The 19,538-nt window shown below is 42.0% G+C and overlaps 1 protein-coding gene across 1 annotated transcript; it reads left to right on the top strand.

The window, feature by feature from the left end:
• Positions 1–2,155: 2,155 nt before the first annotated feature.
• LOC121881591 (regulator of G-protein signaling 6-like) lies at positions 2,156–19,415 on the top strand. Its single transcript, XM_042389460.1, has 16 exons — positions 2,156–2,208; positions 5,053–5,152; positions 5,949–5,999; positions 6,121–6,227; positions 7,609–7,660; positions 8,111–8,175; positions 9,489–9,565; positions 10,439–10,520; positions 10,911–10,985; positions 11,771–11,872; positions 12,016–12,188; positions 12,500–12,625; positions 12,947–13,133; positions 15,901–15,990; positions 16,845–16,904; positions 17,164–19,415. Exons 1-16 carry the CDS (start codon positions 2,176–2,178, stop codon positions 17,212–17,214), a joined length of 1,431 nt encoding a protein of 476 aa, XP_042245394.1. The 5' UTR covers positions 2,156–2,175; the 3' UTR covers positions 17,215–19,415.
• The last annotated feature ends 123 nt before the right edge of the window (positions 19,416–19,538 follow it).

The following is a 19,538-nucleotide window of genomic DNA, read 5'->3' as shown; positions in this document are numbered from 1 at the left end:
TTAAAGTAATTCAGCTATGAATATATACAGTATGTGCTAAGGTCATACAATGAATAATCATTTATTAAGCTTACCAAGTAAAGATGTATTCATATTTTTTTCACACTGTGGAGGTTTGCAATGCCGGAAATGTACAGTAGAGCATACCTGAGTTATTGAGTATTTGAATAACTGAAGGACATTTATATTTTATACCTGAGACTTACTTAAAACAACTTCTTTACACTCTGTAGTATTATTTTCTCTACAGATTAAAACAAACAGAGGGAGAAAAAGATGAAGAGAGGGCAGCTCTTCTTCAGTCAAATTAAATTCAGCCAGCTGCTGCTCTCTATTATAATAGCATTATGCACAATATAATACAATCCTGATAAATCCAAATGAATTTAAAATATTGCGTTGTCATACTTTTCTGTTCTTTTAAGGTGGACTGGAATTTTTACACAGAAATTAGTAGAAGAAAATGTAAATAAAGGTCTTTTGGTACAGTAGTAATCGGAGCATTCCCAGTATTTTGACTTAGAAAACTTGAAAACTTTTCAAAGCCTCATCACTATTTCATCTCTCGCCGACACATCATAATTATCTCCAGGCCAGAAATGTGTCTTTTTTGCCCGTCACCTGGACATCTGTCGTTTTCCTCGCAGACACGAACGTCTTTCAACAATGACAAGTGTGCCTGAGTCCACTGATGACTGCTGAATCATTAATGGCACTATTACTGCCTGATACATCTTTTAGCAGCACGATCTCATTTCTGAAGACTGGGCCAGTTTTTAATAGCTTCGTCTCTGGCCATTTTTGGAAAAAGGGTGCGGGGTTTCAATTAGTAGGAGAAGTGAATGTTTCCATTACAGCCTGCCTACTGGAGTTCAACATGTCACATTTACTTGATGGTTATTTATGTCCCTGATGCTCCCATTTAGATGGTTTTATTTCACTTCATTAAGTTCCCATTAAGAAACCATGTAACAGGAAGTACTGACATCTTGTTTTAGAAATTAGAGTACAATCTTGACATTAATGTAAAGTAAATGCTTTTTATACTAATGGCCTTACTTGTTGGTCTTGTACATACACTTCACCTCTAGCTGCTCCCTCACTTTCTCCCTGAACCTTTGCTCTTCTACATGTGCCGCACAGACTAGTAGTGCTGCCCTCAGAGCTATAAAAGATAAGATGGACAGATCTCAACACACACACCTACACAGCAACAAACACACACACACACACACGTGCGCTGCGAATGCAAACATATGGTGGCAAGATACACAAGTGTTCTCCTGATAATCATTTATAGAGCCTGGTGGCGAAGGGCAAAGTGCTGTTATCGCATGCTAGCAGCAATGTTCTGCTCTCAAAAACCCTCCACACCAAGCTGCAAACACCATTAGCTTGTACATCCAGGAGATACGATGTGCACTTTCTGTAGCTGTGCCAAGTACTTCTTGTCTGCTGTCATCCTATAGGGAGATAATGACTTCTTCTTTCTATGCTGCTACCCGGTCCAAGGTCCATTATTAAATGAGAACAAAAGGAGTTAATCCTTTCCATGTTGTTGTGTCTCAGGGGATTTGAGGTGTCCTTCAGAGTTGGAATCGAACAGAACTGCTTTCAAAGCTTTTTCCCTGTTGTTTTGCATGGAAGGTTTGTCTTCAAAGGAAAGACTGGAATGCTTCAGTAGTAATCTGTTGTGTCCGTGATTGTGCTCATGTAAAACTGTTTACGCTCGCATGTAGGCGACAGCAGGCCTAAAATACCAAGTCTGTGTTCACAGAGGGCAGATGCAGCTCTAGTTATCTCTGCTCTAAGAGATTTATCAACAGAGTTGAGGCAGTAATTCTCCATAGTGGATCTTCAATAATTCATGCCAAGACACTCTCTCAAGCTTATGGTGAGAGATTGGTAATTGTCTTCTCTCTCCCTCCTCTCTGCTCTGCATTATGTGTGTTATTAAATCCATATACATCTGGGTGTTTTGTTGTGGATTTATGGAGCGCATGTATGAATCATCCATTTAATGCTTTGCCAGGGAGGGTGATTACCTTTGATTGTAATGGTGGTTGAGTAAGTGTGCCGTAGCACGCTGCACTCTATACTTGTTGTTCTCTTTATCCTCCAGTCGCTTTAACCAAAAGATGCTATAGGTGGACAATCACAGCAGGATTTAAGAATATGAAGAATGGGCTGAAGAGAAATATTACATCTGTAAATGGAAACACACACACACAACACACACACAAGCCTGTTCAAATCTAGCGTACTCACTGCCTCATTACAACAAAGGAAATATACAATACAGAGGGTGTGAATGTAAATAGTTCAAGTGTAAGCTATTCTATATTTTTCTTAATTTTAACAACTCCCATGAAAATACTTAAACCAACAAAAAATTGATCGTACTAATAAATATTAGCCTGATACAGCTTATTCCTCTGCACTACGGACCTCCATTGTTGTCCAAAAACTACTGTAAACACATCAGTGAGCCACACTATCACACTGATTGACAGGTTCCTTCCTTACCATGAACATGGGCACTGTAGTTTATTTAGAGTCAGTCCCACATACACCATCCTGCTGCAGTAAATACTAAATGTGTATTAATCCGCTGCTGAAAATAGTCCCTGATAAATGCACCATTTAACTTTGTGTGAGTAACAATTTGCAAAAACTACAGTGCCCAGCTGTTTAAGGAAATTATGGTGACTTTTATGAAAATGAGACTATATATTTGTGAGGGCTATGTTGGGGCTTAAACTTAAATCACTAGCCCCTTAGTTAGCCACTCAGTAGAACATTTTAATATTCAGTAATACTTCTTCAATTACTTCACATATCCAATGAAGGGTGGAAATCCAATCTGGTTTTTGATGGTTTATTAACATCCATATCCATTCAGGTATTCCATTTCCATCCACACATTATATCCCACAGAGATTCTCTCAATAAGGGAACACTTGAAAATATGTATGTTGTCTTTGGCTGATGATGATGTGTTGTTAGAGTGTTATGACGTGGTCAAACCTTTTTTGTTCCACTCTTAAGTTTAGCTAACTACCTTCTAACGTTTTCATTCTGCTAGCAAAGTGTGTTATCTCACAAGTATCTGAATTAAGTCTTAATGCAATAACCCACCATCCACACATCAAATAAATTATTCCATTAAGAATAAACAGAAGTATCATAATAATACAATTCTCAGCTATATCTACTAATATGCACATAATAACAAACTTAATTCTAATATTTGAAGTCAAATTTAGCTCTTACAACCAACCCAAAGCTGAAAAGCACAAGCATAAACATAAACATCTACAATGTTATATGCTTCAAACAACTTTACTCAGCACTTCATAGCCTGTCTGCTTGCTATAGTGGACAGAGTTCACTCACAGATCTGCTGTGTTAAATGATAAATGAGCAGTGGAGGAAAGACCGAAAAAGGAAAGACGTTCCAGACGTATGCTGGGATGGCACGAACTAGATCACAGCAGGCTGCTGTGCTCCAGTGATCGTGACTTGAAGTCATCTGTAAATATGGTGGGATAAGCAGGGAACATGCTATAGCCTACTTTGGATGAAAGAAAACAGAAAAGGCTTCTTTAAATTCAGAGTGTGTCGAGCCCACAAGTTGGACCCTTGAAATTCACCTAATCAGCTTTGTCATACTGTAGCAGTGTGTGCTTGTGTGTGTGTGTGCATGTGAGTGTGTGTGTGCAAGCATCTGAGTATGCTTACTTACTAGACAGATGCTTAGGGAGCCATAAAGAATTTAATAGCCAGTGGAACGACCTTAGCAGCTACTGTACCGCATATGGTTGGCTGCTGATAATACAGCTTAGTGTGCAAAATCTGGATCTTTTTGATGTAGATTGATTTCTGGTGAGACTCCATCAGGCAACAGAGCACTGACTGCTCACATTAATACATGACCTGACCTGACTACTTATGCTCATAAACAACCCATTCAAGGACTTGACCCAAACACAGATATTTTTTTTTAAATCAGTATGTTTACAAGTCTGTTTATGGATTTCTGTGTGTTCATGCTTGTGTTTTCTGCATGTGTGTCCATGTCCTTGATGTTCGCTTGTTTACTGTATGTGTTCTCCCCTGTGTAGTGGCTGAGTGGCGAGCTGTGCCGGGCCTAATTTAGGTGGCTGATGTGTGATGTGTTTGGGGCTCTGGCTGCGTCGGAGGTGTTATGTTTATCTCTGCTTCTGGGGAGTAGCTGTGACAGACTTTCTCAATTGGTCAAACTGTCCTGACCCAAGCCCTTGTTACAGCTAAATAAATCACCCTAACGTGTGGCAATGACACACACAAATATGTACATGTGTTCCTTTTCAACTATACTATTCTATTTAACCTTTGACCAAAGCCCACTCCCATTCTTTCGATAAGGTCTGACCTCTATAAAGTGGAACATCCATATATTTTTAGATTGAACTGTTTGGTTTCAACCTTGATCTTAACATGGGTTTTGAGTCAGCTTGTCACCATTCTGGTGTCCACTGGGTATTGCATTCATTTCTAAACCCTTAAAGCCACTATATGTTGAAAATTGCTGATTTTGGTGCCCTCATATCAAAAAATACACTGTAGCACACAATACAGATGAGATCAGACAAAGTCAGTGACTAGCTGTTGAACATGGCGGGGCATTTAGCAGCCAGATATGTCCCTCAAGGAGTTGATGGAGAGCAAAACATTTGCCAGTGGACCAGAAACATGACTCCAATTAATGCTAATGTGCTCTTTGTCTGCTGGATGTGTAAATAGGCTATGGTTAGCTAATACATTTGCCATATCAACTTATAAAAAAGGTGGTGTTTACAGCTTGTTTCCACTGCTCCTAAGTGGCCAAAACATCCATCAATGCAGCTTTAACTCCATCCTGATTCTGAAATTTAAAATAGCTTCTGTAATAACTGAAAATTAGACAAAATGTGCATGCATGATCAGCACAGCTGTCTGTTATCACCTTTTTACTGTATGAGAATAAAACATGTGAACCTTAAACACAACCTCCCTCTGGTCTCCCCACAGATTGAAGACATTGTCACACGAATACAAGATGAGAAAGCAGGTGGTGTTACCATCCGGACTGTCAAAAGCTTCCTCTCCAAGATCCCAAGTGTGGTATCAGGTTAGTTTATGTGTGTGCATATCTGTGTCACCTTGTCTGCATGTACATTTAAATATGTTGCAGTTCCTGTTTTCTCCTGTTTCTCCTTTAAATGGGGGCTTGCCATACATGATGTGTGGATAATTGTGAGTGTGAATGTGTGGTTTGTTGTCTCACCCAGTTGAGCGAGCTTGGCAACAACACACGAGTCAGAAACAGTAAAGCAAATATGACCTTTTGGGCTCATTTAAATTGCTGCTACTGCAGTTTCAGGCAGATGATGTCTTTGCCGATAAGACCTCAGCCACTGAGGAAACTGCCCATGGTGTGACGCTGCCCTTGTCACACCGCAGAAAAGCTACTTTTCTCCTTCTCTTTTCCATCTGTGTTCCTGTGTGTGTTCCTATGTGTGTGCGCTGTATTCCTTCATGTGTTTGTGCACGTGTGCTTGTGTATGAAATGAATCACCAGTGTTGGATGGGGGTTGCTCCCTCTCTCCCAGCGGCTGTTTTCGAGTCACTCCTTCACTTGGCTCCCCTCGGCCCGACCATCTCTCTTAGCAGCCTCTGCCAAGTGCAAAGACTGGGCCAAATATTGTGCTGTCCAGGAGCAGGGAGAGAAAGGACTAAAAACCTGTTATGTTATATATAGACGCCTACTCAGCTTTGACAGCTTTGACCCACAGCTTTGAACAGAGACGAATAACAAAGACTCCTTCAAAGCTGATTTGTGTTTGTGGATTGCAGCTTTTGTCAAAACCATTGCAGATGTGGTACTGTGACGCCACTCCTAACCAATGTCCTTCTCTAAATACTAGGGGCGGACATTGTTCAGTGGCTGATGAAAAACCTCTCTATTGAGGATCCAGGTATGCCCGCTGAGAAATCTGTCAATACATGTAAGTACAATAGAGCTCAATTGAAGAGGAAGGCAATTTCAAATCCCCCCACCCTCCCTCCCCCTCTGTGTGCCTTCTCTCATGTCAACAGCTGAAGCCATCCACCTTGGAAGTCTGGTCGCTGCCCATGGCTACATCTTTCCCATCTCTGACCATGTCCTGACACTTAAAGATGATGGAACCCTTTATCGCTTTCAGGTACAAAAAGCCGTCATGGGGAGAGTCATTGATGTGTGTTAGGAGGCCTTTGAATAACTAATATAGAGTAATGAGATGATGGTAGTTTAACAGAGGGATATGTTTATTGCATGATGCTAATGAGAGCAATCCTTGCTAAGCCTATTACTCATCCCACCAAGGTCGACACTGTATATTCCTGCTGGGCGCTGCGTCGGAGCAGGAGGTGGGCTGCAAAAAAGGGCCTATGGGCCAGCCGTGCAGCTTGTCAGAGGGGTGTTTTTTTTCTTCGCTCCATCTGATCCAGCATGAACTTTGACAGGTCCCTCTGATGGCTGAAGGCTCCACGATGACTCATTACTGTGACTGGGCCATTAGCATCTTAATCCAGCCAGCCAGCTACAGTAGGCAGACTCCCCTATGGGAAGCACTGAGCTGGCTACACGCTGGCTCTGCACTTTTCACCGTCACCAGCCTCCCCGCTCCTCCCCCTCAATCTACCTCTGAATGCATTTGTCTTCACCTCTATTGCTCAAGATTAAAAGCCATTATTGTGCCTGCGCTGCGAGGGCAGCGTGTGTCACACTTGCTCATTCAACGGGGGCTAAAAATATTCTCTCTCTGATGTTGTCGTGATGCAACAGGCCCACGTCATCAGAACCTCTAAAAAGAGTCCATGGCGCATTTGAAATGTGTTGGCCAGTCTCCATAGCTGTGCTGTAAGGAATAGTGACGGGGGAATTTCAGTGTGTGAGTCTATAAATAGATACTATACTGGTAGAAGACCCAGATTTAATGACGACTGCCTTCTGTTGTTTGTTTTGTGTATTCAGTGGTGAAGCCGTATAGCTGAACTTGATCCTCTCTGAGCTGAAATGACAAATTCTAATGCGAAAACACGTTAACCTTTCTGTTCATCACACTCAAACAAACACATTCATCATCATCAGCCTTTTGCTCTAAGGCTAATTACCATTTGAGTAATAGTGGAAATGAAAAATGTGGTCGAGTACCACTAAGTTCTAATTCTGCCCCGTTATTAAGAATGCATGATAGATGTGAGTGATCCATTATTAATGGACTTGGGAATGAACTTTGAATGTGTAATATCAGTTGCAATTGACAATTAAATATGGATAGAGAGAATATAGCTACCATTGCTCCCTGGATAGTTATGTGGAGCACATGGACATCGAGGATGATCATCAAACAAAGAGTTGACTTTGCAGAGGAAGACAAGTGCGGAGGGAGTGTGGGTGGTGGGAGAAATGAGACTCCAACATTCATATTAGAAAATATCGTTGTTTATCTAAACACTTATGCTGACAAAAGAATGCAATACTGATTACATGAGTAAATAAACAAAATCTGTCTCTGTTGTGTCCCCTTCTGTTCTCATCAGTCGCCATACTTCTGGCCATCAAACTGTTGGGAGCCTGAGAACACAGACTATGGTGAGTCACATCCTATCTGTCATTTTTTTGCGTCTTGCACCAAACTGGTAAGATCTCACTAATGTCTTCTTCCTCCAGAGCTGAAACACGGCTCATACTGTGGTTCTGTTGTTGACACTCACTGAGTATTGATCCACAGGGCCATTCCCTGTAATGTATCTGGCCCTGAGGATCCCCACTAAGCCTAACAAAATAAAGGGACAGTCACTGACATGTGCATGACCACATCTCTGGCTCTCTTTCTCAAATCTTGTTATTTCAGAAGACAACACATGGAATGCTTGCTCCTCTGTTGCACACAAAACATTCATTAGTGTTGATTCGCACAGCTGAGACCTCTGTTAAAAAAGAGCACCATCCATTGGCCCTTTTTTTGTTTTGTAGTTACTCAGCACACAAACCATCTGACTAATTCTTCATGCTTTACTCTTTCTCTCTTTCACCCTCCAGCCATTTACCTGTGCAAGCGCACCATGCAGAATAAGGCCAGGCTTGAGCTTGCTGACTATGAGGCTGTAAGTACATTGTCATTTTGGGTTTGTCAGGAAGCTCTCAGTTCAATGTTACCATTGCGCAAGGACCAATTCTCAGAAAAACAAAGGAGCTGAAACAGCCTTGGTCTCTTCTGCAGCCTTGTAATGCCCAAATCCATTCTTCCAATCAAAAAGCCATTATCAAATTATAGACTTATACAATCTGTCAAAGATGATTTTTCTTTTCCAGCAGCGCCATTTGGCAGAAGCTGATGCGTTTACTGGCCCCAAAATGTAAACAAATAGCGTCTATAGGCCTAGATGGCATCAGCAGATCAATATAGTCTCACAATGGGCATTACTGCAGAGCTGAAGTCTTGCTGTTACACAATAGCAATCCATTGTACTTTGATATTCAAAATTACTCCCCAACTATTGTCCAGTAGACTTTCTTTCTTTCCTATTCAGGTCACTTTATGCCTCCAGGCCTCATTGCGCTCACTGTTACATGCCTGCTAGTCAGTACTCCGAGTTTTTTCTCTCTTTGTAATGAGGTCATGTGCTGTATCTTTGACAGATGCTTGCTGGGTGGTGCTATTAAGGACGCACAGTTTAGTATGTAGCTTTGATATGTGTACATTATGGTACTTTAAAGAGCTTGTAGATATTAGATTTTTTATTTAGAAAAAACATAATTTATCATGTGATGAAGAGTTTGCGGTATGGGTCGCAACCTGCGTCAGCTCCTGCTGGTCTCACATCAGAAATAATCTCTATCTAAAAATGCAACATAGTTTTTAAAAGTATATACTATTTTTGATAATAGCAGTAGAGAATATTAAACCTGAATTTTAGCCATGTAAAAAAATGATGAATATGTTTAAGAGTCCATATTGTACCTGGCAACAGGAAAATATTTAAGGGAACAACATTTCGGGAAATACACTTATGCGCCTTCTTGCAGAGAGTTATATAACAAGACTGATAGCACTCTCATTGTGAGTGGTATCAATCTTCTCATCTAACTCTCAGCAAGAAGTCGAGTAAGCACATTTCCCACAATGACAAACCATTCCTTTAAGACACTGATTTGTTGCAATTACTATAGTGATGAATTCAATAATAGTGTATACAAAAGAAGAGGAAAACAATACCTATGTGTGAAACTCCAAATATTGTGTGATATCAGTAGTTCAGACTTGTTCAGGAACATGTTTGCAAGAGGTCGTCTCATCTCAGCAATAGTAATCCAAAGTTATAGCATGCCATCACAGTGAATGGATAATGTAATCACCTAAAGGCCTTGGATTCAAATAACCTTCTCCTCAAATGCTGTACGTGATTGGTTCCTCCAGGAGAACCTTGCCCGGCTGCAGAGGGCTTTCGCCAGGAAGTGGGAATTCATCTTCATGCAAGCTGAGGCTCAAGTCAAGTGAGTAGACGTGTGCACACATGAGTCAGAGCATGTCACCTCCTGACGTCAGCGCCAGCCTAATGTGACACACTTAGAGGAGCTGTGGGGATAGAAAGAGATGTTGACGAAATCAGGTTTATACATTCATACTCACAAATGCTAACCTTTGGCTACGTGCATGATGTGAGTGTTATTTCCCCAAGGAAGAGAAAATGCTTCAGTGTGCAGAGTCAGTTGGGCGTTGGGCCAGTGTTGTTCTCATTAACAATGCTGTGTTTTGGTATGCCCTGCTTTGACTGGAGGGTAACATGCATTAAATACAGAAAGTATTCCTCTGTGGAATTTAACACACACACACACACACACACACACACACAGACACACACATTTCTGCCTAGCTTTTATCTCATTGTAAGACTTCCATCTGGTGGCTGGCATGTGTAAGCACAGCACTAATCCCTTCTGTCATTCGGTTAAGACAGAACCTTCCTCTTGTAAAAGAAATGTTCAAAGTCATGCCATAATTACTAATGACTGATGTTTTGTACGATGGGGTTGATATGGAAAGCAATCCTCATATATCTGGGGAGAACAATGCCAAGCAAGGGCTGATCAGTAAATGTCAGTTATGTAAGAGCTCGGCCCCGCCAGCGGCAACGCCAGGCATCGCTTGGTGAGGCGAGCAGACAGGTTAAGACCCACACTCCTCAGCTTTTCGCTCTCTAGCCTGGCCTGCCAGTGGTATTTGCAAGTGTGTGTGTGTGTGTGTGTGTGTGTGGCAGGGAGAAAGAGTGTGAGACTTAATTCTGGGGCCTGTTATATTGAGTGTATGCTGTTTGAGCTGATATTTCAAAGGCGTGAACTCTATATATGAGTTTTCTCTGTTCACAGGATTGACAGAAAGAAGGACAAGGCAGAGAGGAAGATCCTGGATAGCCAAGAGAGGGCATTCTGGGACGTCCATCGGCCAGTGGTGAGTTACAACCAAAGTACTGTAGAAAAGAACAGAAACAAATGAATGAAAAAGAAAGGAGGGTCAGATGCTGCAAAATTGTAAAACTGGAACTGAATAAAAAAGGAAGACGGAAAACGCCTATCATGTAGGTAGACGATTTTAGCATTTAAAGCCTGAAAACAGCAGAATCAGCTCCACATGCTGTTCAGCTGAGAGCCATGTTTTGTTGTTGGTAGCAGAATCAGATTTGGTGCCAGTCACTTTGCATATGAGCCTTTGTGAGTGTGGCATTGCTGAATAGAAAAACAGCTTTGTATTGTGTGAGTAGGGCAGGCGCAGACAATATATGCTGGAGAAACACTGTTATCTGACCCAGAAACACGCTCTGTCTCCTGCTGCCTCCCACAGCCAGGCTGTGTCAACACCACAGAGATGGACATCCGCAAATGCCGGAGAGAGAGGAACCCACACAGGGTAAAAAAGGTGAGGAGACAAAATAAATTCAGTGTGATACGTGACAGTGTAGCTTTCACAATCATAAAATTATCAGGTCTGCACTGGCCTGCATATATATATATATATATATATATACATATATACAAATTCCAAGGGCTGAAAGGATGTGGGGAGTAAAGGCAACAGTGGTGCCAGTGGTAATTGGAGCACTGGGGGCTGTGACCCACAAACTGGGAGAGTGGCTCCAGCAGATTCCGGGTACAACATCTGAGGTCTCTGTCCAGAAGAGCGCAGTCCTAGGAACAGCTAAGATACTGCACAGAACCCTCAAACTCCCAGGCCTCTGGTAGAGGACCCGAGCTTGAGGAAGACACACCACCACCCCCCATGGGAGCGGGTGAGAGGGAGATAATATGTATATACATATATATATTACTATTTAATATAATATTAAAATTACAAAATCTGAATATAAATTGTTGGTGCAATTCTAAAAAATGTAAAAACTATGGAAAAACACTATGTAAAAACAGTCAACTTAAAAGATATTTAGTCTAAACAAATATCAACCCACCATGTGTATTTGTGTGTAATTGTAAAAAGTAAATTCCTCGTCAGGCTGTTAAAATCCCTACATTTCCAGACGGACTGACCTCACTGCTCTCAGTGGTAGCTACAGCCCTGGTCCCACAGCTGTTACCTGACATTTATCAAACTGCAGTATTGAGTCCCTGGTCTGTCAAGGGTTATCACAACCCAATGGCATCAAAACAAAACCAAGCCGAACATGTCTCTCCCCTCGCCCTCTCTAGTCAGTGTATGGGGTACCAGATGACGGCCAGAGCCAGCCCAGTCCAATCCATATCAGCTCCCAGCCGGCCAGGAAGCCCACCAAAGAGGACGTTCAGAAGGAGGTAACTCATGGTGTGACAGTCTGCTCCCATATGTTATTACCACTAGCCTGCCTCACCTATCCATCATAACGACAGCCAGGACGCAGACTGATGAGCTGTTACCTTATTTAGCTTCCTCATTACTGTCTCTCCCTCTCCATCAGATAACTTTCTTGAACATACAGCTGGACAGACACTGTATGAGGGTTTCTAAAGTGGCTGACAGTCTTATGAGCTACACAGAGCAGTTCATGGAATACGACCCCTTTGTGTCAACCACAGAGCCCTCCAATCCTTGGATCAGTGATGATACTTCCTTCTGGGACTTGGAGGCAAGGTGAGGCTGGAGGGGCCATGTTGGGATGTGGGCAGAGATTTGACCAGGGGCCAATAACACTTTCAACCAAGGTCAGGTGGAGCGTAGAGGCCTTGGTGCAGATGAACTTTTGTTGTCCTGAATTGGGAAGGAGCTGTCTGTTTGTATCTCATCTCAAATGAGAACTAACGTTGGCATTCACAAAGGTTGACTGTGTTCTGACATCTTGGCCTCTGCTCTCTGTAGAGCAGGAGGGAAAATGACTTGTAAACAACAAAGCATTCTTTTCCGTTTTCATCCTACCCAATTTCATTCTGTTCCTCTGAGAGCAGCCGTGACCCTGGCCAGCAGCGTGTGAAGAAATGGGGCTTCTCCCTGGAGGAAGCGCTGAAAGACCCGGCAGGACGAGATCAGTTCCTGAAGTTCCTGGAGTCAGAGTTCAGCTCAGAGAACCTGCGGTGAGTCATTTAGAGCTCTGTAATACATTGCGGCATTGGGACACTGTTGGTGGTATGTCCTGCATACCATAAAAAATGTACATACATTCAGATTCATCAAAGATTTGTTTACCATTTTATACTGTGGTTTTATGCATGCTATTATCTTTTCACATTTAATTTATTTTACAACTCACAAGCAGCTTCTACCCTTACCCTAATCCTAATCCTAATCCTAACCCTTATACAATGATATATAATCATGCAATTAATTTCATTGTTTGAAAAATACAATATATATACTATGGAACGTTTTTTTTACTTGGCATGATGCTGTTTTAGGTTCTGGTTGGCAGTGCAGGATCTGAAGCGACGGCCACTCCAGGAAGTGTCCTCTAGGGCGCAGGAGATCTGGCAGGAGTTTCTTGCCGAAGGAGCACCAAGCTCCATCAACCTGGACTCTCACAGCTACGAGCGCACCAGCCAGAACCTCAAAGACCCCGGACGCTACAGCTTTGAGGACGCTCAGGTGAGCTGTGTTGTGTCTTCATTGCAGATGGATTCACACATGTACATGTTCATGCATGCATGAGCATAGCATTAACACATGCATGAGTAAATACCAGACACATACATGGGAACCTGTACACATAAATACAACCAATAAAAAAAGCTCAACCTACCACAAAGACTGTTAAGACATGGCCTGAGGGAGCTTCCTTGTGGCTGCAGGATTGCTTTGAAAGGACTAATTGGGACATTTTTGATGATAGGGACTTGAGGGAGTACACATCAACCATACTCTGCTTCATACAGAACTGTGTTGATAATGTCACATTGACTAACACTGGATGACAAAGGAGGTCAAAACTCTCCTCAAGGACTATAACACCGCCTTCAGGTCTGGTGACAGAGCAAACCTGGAGAGAGGCATCTCGTCCTGAACTCCTCAAAAACAAAATAATTCATAATAGACTTCTGGAAGATCAGTGCAGACCCCGACCTACTATACATCAACGGGGACTGTGTGGAAAGGGTCCCTGTTTTCAGGTTCCTGGGTACACACATCTCTGCCAGTTGCACCAACAGGGCTTACACCCAGTCTTAAGCTAAGTCAATCGTAACTTGGCGTTCTAGGTCCAACCTAATAGTTACGCTAGTTGCACCATCTAGGCTTAAGCCTTCTTCTCACTAAGACCGAGCATAAATCTTATGCCTAGTTAGGAGCGGGCGTAAAGTCAAAATCTAGGCCGTTTCTATATTCACTCTCTTCTGGCAGTCGATCCATACTGCTGCTTTCCACACCAACCAAACCAGTAAAGGCAGGGGAATCCTCTTCAAAAACATCAACAATGATGTCACTGTATACTGATGTTTTCAGTAGAGGACCCTCACCGGTTTGATGAATTTATTGAAACATCTTTCTTTGCCTTGCTCAGGAAGTCTTTCCACTTTTTCAGTACATTGTTTTCAGAAAGAAGAATCTGAATCTGAACAATCCTTTATAGCTTCGTTATTTCTCTCCAAGTCGACTGCTTCTTCTTATTTGTTATTACATTGGACTGCTTGGCAGTCAGCGTTTTCTTGTGGTGCCTGTGCAGCTCTATTAATTTTCTTACCTCAATGTCTGTGAAATTGCCCTTTCTTTTTTTTTGATCCTCTATAATGTTGCTGCAAATTAGAAATTATTAGCTACCAATTAGCAAGACAGCGGAAGATTGTTAACAATGGATCCTAGCAACGCACACTGCTTGGCAATAGCCACAGTCGTGTGGGCATTCTCGTATCACTAAGACTGGGCATAGTTAAGACTAGGCTAAAGTTTAATCTGTGCAACCAACATGACATCCATTCTAAATACTGGTCTTAACAAAGACCGACATAGCAGTTAGGACTTCGCTTAGTAAAGACCAGTTGGTGCAACCCATCCCTGAACTACCAACACTACTGCAGTAGTCAAGTAGGCACAGCAGCAACTCCACTTCCTGCTGGTGTCCCTCTACCGCTGCTCCATTGAGAGTGTCTGTCAGCTGCTCAGCAGTGTACAGGAGAGCCCTTCAGGGAGTCATCAATACTGCCCAGAAGATCATTGGCTGCTCATTGCCCTCTTTGGAGGACTTACTCAGCTCTCACTGCCTCAGTAGAGCAGCCAACATACTGAAAGACCCATCCCACCCTGGACATAATCTGTTTGACCTGCTGCCCTCTGGTAGATGCTTCAGATCCATCAAATCACAGACAAACACACATAAGAACAGCTTCTACCCCAGAGCCATACGAGAACTGAACACTACTGAACACTGACACTGACTGTGTAAGACCTGTATGCAGTGGTGTACTGGCTATCATACCGGGACAAATCCTGGTGGGTCACCACGTTGGTGGGCCGGTGGGCCGTCAAAAAAATCCATAAAGTTGTTACCAGCCCTGTCTGTCTCTTTACCAGCCCTCTCTGTGTCCCTGTCATTCGGGGTGCACATGAGAGCTGCTGCATGTTCAGGGACTGGGCTCACTGGCCAATCACAACCATGTCATATACTGTACATATGTAATCAGCCCTCACCAACCCTCACCTCTGGTGCTACAGAGTAGGTGATTGAGGTTAAATAAAAGATGTGCAAACTGTACCCTCAAAAAAAAAAAAAAAACCATGCTAAATATATTCAAATCTTCTCTTTTTATACCAAATTATAATTTAATATTACTTTCTGTAGTTTTTACTTAAAATTTTAGTCAAACAATATTTATGCCATGCATTAAAAGGTTGTATAAGCTCTCTTGCAAGTAAAAAGGTTCTTTCACTGAATTCAGATGGGTTTATCAGCCACTACATCCATTTATTTTCTCACTCATCCACTTACCCACAGAAACACTGAACCCTTCCACCCCACTCATGTTACACAAGTGAATGAACAAGAAGGTACAGAGGAGGCGCAGAAAGATAGAGAGAGGAGAGAAGAAGAACGACGGAGTGTGTTTGTGCCAGGGCCTAATGAGGCGAGTAATGCCATGAATGGGTTGCTCGGTCGGTTCACCATGGATTCCTCTGATTCAAAGTTGTTTGGTGTTGTGTGACTTGGAACGCCTCTCACTGGCAGGACATTACTCAGCTCTGTCTCACAGTACTCTGCCATACATATCAGCACACTCAGTTTGCATCACCTCCTGCAAATCACACATGTGTGTGTTGCATGACCGTAATGCCTCTGCTTTTTATTTGTGTCTCTTGTTGTCTTTTTCTCATCTGTAACTCTACAGCCAACACACACTCATCAATTTCTCTTTTTCTATTGCAGGAGCATATATTCAAGCTAATGAAAAGTGACAGCTATGCACGCTTTTTGCGATCCAACATCTACCAAGACCTCCTGTTAGCCAGAAAGAAGGTGAGCTGTACTCACTCACCCCCACATTTAACATGACTTTGTCACTCTCATTGTATTTTCCTGATTGGTTTGATTGTTTTTCATAAGGTTCTTAACTACTGTATGTATACAGTCGTAAATGCTGCAAACTGTTTAGTGATGTTTTTCTGATATGAACAGGACATTTTACATATAAAGAAGTTTAGACAGCTTAAGAAATAGAAATTGTGTGCCAATAGGTTCAATGTTAATCACTATTATTGGTAAGCTATTAAATAAGTCTGGCAAACAACAATTCAATGCTATATGTGAGCTTTCGGAGCGACATGAGACTAACAGAGCCTCAAAACGCAAAATCACTATACTCAAAATGCAGGTAGTATACAAAGAAACTGCTAAATTATTTAAAATGTCAAGGGAAGAGCCTTTGGAAGTCATGACATCATAGGCCAAACAGACAAACTGCAGTCAAGTGGAGGAACAACAGTCATACTGTAAACAGAAACTAGAACAGATAGGACAGTACAGTGTTAGTATGCCCCAGTTTTGTGGCAGTGATGGTGTTTTTGTCACTTTTATGCAATTTACTTTTTTTTTTTTAGCTTTTACTATGTAACATGGAGCTTTTCAGCAAATCACAGCTGCCTCTGTTCATGCTAGCCTTTCTGCCCTTCCCGGTTTAAACACTGCTCCCTCTGCTGGCCTGTCACTGATCCCACTCCATTTCCTAAAAAAAATGCAACCCCCACGTTGTCCTTGGCCCTCTTTTGCAATGCTTGGCCCCTTTTCCTCACTAACGACATACGTCACTCCTGACCCCATCAACACCCCTACCTGACCCAAACACTCACCCTGCTTCCCCCCTCCCAAAACAGCAGCCAGCAGACACTGAACAGGGCCGCCGCACCTCCTTGGAGAAGTTCACCCGCAGTGTGGTAAGTCATTTGGAGCTGGGGCTGTTCATATCACAAACCACACTGGCTGGCTCACTATCAGTGGCTTTTGCAATTATAACCATATTACACTCTATTGTGGCTTTTTACACCTGTTATAGGATGTGTGTTTGTGGATAAGATAACACGCTAGTCACATGAATGCTTTCCTTATTGGCTGTGTGATTTATTAAGTATTTGTATGTATCCACTTTGAGCTTCTCAGTCTGGTAATGTATTGTCATTTTCATTGACCTTCCAGGGCAAGTCATTGACGGGCAAGCGTCTAACAGGCCTGATGCAGTCATCCTGACACAGCCTGAGCTGGAGGGCCACATCCAGACCCTGTTTGAGGGGTGACCACCACGCAGGGGCCGGAGCAGGGACAGTGGAGCTGGGCTGGACGGTGCTGTTGTGGAGGCTCTCAGACACTGCTCCGAGGACTGCTGCTATACTGGTCGTGCAGCACTGGGCCTTCTGGGGTGAACGCCCCGAACAGAACCACTGAAGAAAAGACAGTGCCAACAAGGGGAACCTCAGCCAACACACCACATGGCATGCAGCATACACTATAAGCACATTCAGACTAGGGCTGCCCTCTTTTCTTCACTCAGTTGGCAGACTGGTTGTTAGGCTCTTTGTCGAATAAGCTGATCAGTTTATATTGTTTTCATGTTGTTTTATATACTCTATTTGAAAGCTATTTGGCACAACTGCAAACATTTGCAATGAATTGACAATTGGTATAGTTGTTCTAAAACAGCTGGGGCCAGTCCTGACTCAGACAAACTTGCTTAAATACAAGTTCAAAGAGGCATCAACACAGACACAAATCTATTTTGCATATTTCTCTGTACTTACAAGGCAGCCAGCAATAAAGGGAGCGGGAGACCACTTTCTTTTTTCTTTTTTTTTAGAAACCCAACCTCTTTTTTATATCCTTGAAATTTCTATCATATCTGTTTCTTATAAAGCACACAACATGTAAATTAACTAGTAAGTATACATGTAGTTTTGGCACTAAAAAGGAATATAAAGTTTGTTTTCCCCCACAAATAATTGATTAATGCATTCTACAAATTTGATTTTTTGAAGGTTTTTTGGATTTTTTTTTCATGCTTCATTACATTCCAAAATCTAGCATAAGGGCTTAATGTAGCATCCACACTGTACCGTTGCATGTTTCATCCAAATATCTTTGTTGAGAATTAATGTTCCGTTTCTTGCTTTATAATGAGACTTACAGAAGGCTGGACGACAGAAAACAGGAAGATGCATTTATTCCAGTTGGCAAATTGGTCCCCTGCTTTCCTAACTTACAGGCTTGAAGATGTTTTCAGGCTCCGCAATTAAATTAGTAAATTCAAAAAGGCTGTGTGAATCTGAGGAGCTTAAAATCCCCACATATGGTTGTGTGAATCACAATGATTTGAGGTTTTATTTTAGTCACTGTTATAGATGCACAGTCACGTGTGTAATAGCATTCAAAAATGCTGTTTTGGGCTCCCACTATAGTGTACTTTTTTAATGTTTCCAGTGCCATGGGTCCATCTACTGGTGGTTAAACCACAGGACCAGCGACAAAGTGTTATGAGACTTTATTATGCTGTGTTCTCATCATACTGAAGGCGATCTTTTCATCATGATGTCAAAACAAGTTGTTCTCTAATCATAGAGATATTACAAGGCCTGCTGCCCAATATGGGATCACTTATGTTTTTGTTTTTTTTTTTTTTTTACTGCATGAATATATCATTTTTGTTTTCACAAAACAATGAAACCTGCCCATTCTTGTTTGGCAAAATGCCATGACTCTTCATCTAATAATTGTCATGTGTTTTGGTGATTACTGGAAAAATGGTGCATGTTATTGGACCATAATGGAGTGTTAACTGAGGGGAAGATGGTTTGACTCTCCAAAGACAGCACTCAGAAAGGGTGGAGACCTGAATACTCTTCAGGGGTGGACATCAAAGCCCTGAAATGCAACTGGGAACAATATTTGACCCATCAGGAGCGCCATAAAATGAACTTTTAGGCCTCTCTGCTCCACTTTGGCTTCAACCTTCCTCCACAGACAGAAAAGTGCTCGGACTGAGGAGATTCTAACCTCACAGCTCCCCCATGAGGCCAGTGACTGCTACAGTGACAGACTACACTGCTGAATGAGAGAATCATCTATTCTTTTCTATTAGAGTTGTTGCAATGCACTGTACAGGTCATATTAACAATTATCATTATTATCATGAACCAATAACCTCTTGATTATAAGGTAGAGAGAGATACTTAACTCCGAGTCGATGTACCAAATGTTATTCTCAGCACAAAACACAATGACACTATGTACAAAGTGCATTGTAGATGTAAATTGGCTAAATTTCATTATCCAAAAGCACATTTTATGATATGGGCACATTACTATGCATGTAACATATTCAGGGCATTTTGTGCTTTTAGTTTCTCAATCAGCAAGGTAACTACTGGCACTCTAAAACACAAAGCACCTGCTATCTATTCATGGGTACCAAATAATAAAAACTCTGGACCTGTCTGTTGTGTGTTACTTCTTGATTGTTTGCACTTCTACATCATGAAGCAATGGAAAGTTGTCAAGGTGACACTGCTTGTCTCAGGTTT

The sequence above is a fragment of the Thunnus maccoyii genome, chromosome 16 (assembly GCF_910596095.1).
Source record: "Thunnus maccoyii chromosome 16, fThuMac1.1, whole genome shotgun sequence".
Classification (NCBI taxonomy): domain Eukaryota; kingdom Metazoa; phylum Chordata; class Actinopteri; order Scombriformes; family Scombridae; genus Thunnus; species Thunnus maccoyii.
This window is presented reverse-complemented; position numbering and strand designations above follow the sequence as displayed.